The 1903-nt window shown below is 53.5% G+C and overlaps 1 protein-coding gene across 1 annotated transcript in view; it reads left to right on the plus strand.

Moving 5' to 3' along the window:
- LOC107563101 (gastrula zinc finger protein XlCGF57.1-like) overlaps nt 1-1903 on the plus strand; it is a 12209-nt gene that overhangs the window by 528 nt on the left and 9778 nt on the right. The window contains exons 2-3 of the mRNA XM_016247887.1: nt 430-524; nt 603-979. Coding sequence (XP_016103373.1) covers nt 443-524; nt 603-979 — 459 coding nt within the window. The 5' untranslated portion in view covers nt 430-442. The remainder of the gene's footprint in view (nt 1-429; nt 525-602; nt 980-1903) is intronic.

Below are 1903 nucleotides of genomic sequence, written 5' to 3' on the forward strand. Positions count from 1 at the left end.
GATCAGCAGCATCAGCAGGATCAACAGCAATAGCAGGATCAGCACGATCAGCAGGATCAGCAGCATCAGCAGGATCAGCAGAATCAGCAGCAATAGCAGGATCAGCACGATCAGCAGAATCAGCAGCAATAGCAAGATCAGCAGCATCAGCAGGATCAGCAGCATCAGCAGCAATAGCAGGATCAGCAGAATCAGCAGGATCAGCAGCATCAGCAGGATCAGCAGGATCAGCAGCATCAGCAGGATCAGCAGCATCAGCAGGATAAGCAGGATCAGCAGCATCAGCAGGATCAGCAGGATCAGCAGCATGAGCAGGATCAGCAGCATCAGCAGGATCAGCAGCATCAGCAGCATCAGCAGCAATAGCAGGATCAGCACGATCAGCAGAATCAGCAGGATCAGCAGAATCAGCAGGATCAGCAGAATCAGCAGGACTGTGAGGATGGAGCTCATTAAAGTGGAGAGTGTGCATCTGACTGATCTGCAGCCGGTCAGAGTCAAAGAAGAAACCCAGCAACACACAGGTTGGGAGGTTTCATTGAGGTTCATTCGTGTGTCTTCTTTCACTATAGTCTTACTCTCTGATTGATTTCTACCTACAGAAGCGAAAAGTCACGGCCAGAAGGACAAGGACGAGGATCCTCACAGTTTGGCAGCTCCGCAGATGGAGAAGAGAGCCAAGAAGTCCTTCCCCTGCCTGCTCTGCGGAGAGAGCTACAAGCGTAAAGCAGACCTGAAGGATCACATGGGGATTCACAGCGAGCGGCCGTACTCGTGTCTGCAGTGCGGGAAGAGCTACACGCAGAAGATCAACCTCCAGAATCACCTGCTGATCCACGACGGAGAGAAGCCCTTCACCTGCTCGCAGTGCGACCGGAGCTTCACGCGCAAGGGAGACCTGAAGAAGCACATCAGCGTTCACTTCGGAGAGCGGCCCTTCACCTGCCAGCAGTGCGGGAACAACTTCAGGCACCAGGTGCGCGAGTGTGTGTGTGTGTGAGAGAGAGTGCGTGTGTGTGAGTGTGCGTGTGTGTGAGAGAGAATGTGCGTGTGTGTGAGTGAGTGAGTGAGAGTGAGTGCGGGTGTGTGAGTGTGTGTGTGAGAGAGAGAGAGTGCGTGTGAGACTGAGAGTGAGTGCACGTGTGAGTGTGTGTGTGAGAGAGAGAGAGTGCGTGTGTGTGTGAGAGTGAGAGTGAGTGCACGTGTGAGTGTGTGTGTGAGAGAGAGAGAGCGCGGGTGTGTGAGAGAGTGAGTGTGTGTGTGAGAGAGAGAGAGCGCGGGTGTGTGAGAGAGTGAGTGTGTGTGTGAGAGAGAGAGAGCGCGGGTGTGTGAGAGAGTGAGTGTGTGTGTGAGAGAGAGAGAGCGCGGGTGTGTGAGAGAGTGAGTGTGTGTGTGAGAGAGAGAGAGCGCGGGTGTGTGAGAGAGTGAGTGTGTGTGTGAGAGAGAGAGAGCGCGGGTGTGTGAGAGAGTGAGTGTGTGTGTGAGAGAGAGAGAGCGCGGGTGTGTGAGAGAGTGAGTGTGTGTGTGAGAGAGAGAGAGCGCGGGTGTGTGAGAGAGTGAGTGTGTGTGTGAGAGAGAGAGAGCGCGGGTGTGTGAGAGAGTGAGTGTGTGTGTGAGAGAGAGAGAGCGCGGGTGTGTGAGAGAGTGAGTGTGTGTGTGAGAGAGAGAGAGTGCGTGTGTGAGAGAGAGTGAGAGTGTGTGTGTGAGAGAGAGAGAGAGTGTGTGTGTGAGAGACAGAGAGAGTATGTGTGTGAGTGAGTGAGAGTGTGTGTGTGAGAGAGAGAGAGAGTGTGTGAGAGTGTCTGTGTGAGTGTGTGTAAATGTGTGTGTGTGAGTGTGTAAATGTGTGTGTGTGTGTAAGTGTGTGTGTGTGAGTGTGTGTGTGAGAGTGAGTGTGTGTGAG

Source organism: Sinocyclocheilus grahami, unplaced genomic scaffold, assembly GCF_001515645.1.
Source record: "Sinocyclocheilus grahami isolate Dianchi unplaced genomic scaffold, SAMN03320097.WGS_v1.1 scaffold857.1, whole genome shotgun sequence".
In the NCBI taxonomy this organism is placed as follows: Eukaryota; Metazoa; Chordata; class Actinopteri; order Cypriniformes; family Cyprinidae; genus Sinocyclocheilus; species Sinocyclocheilus grahami.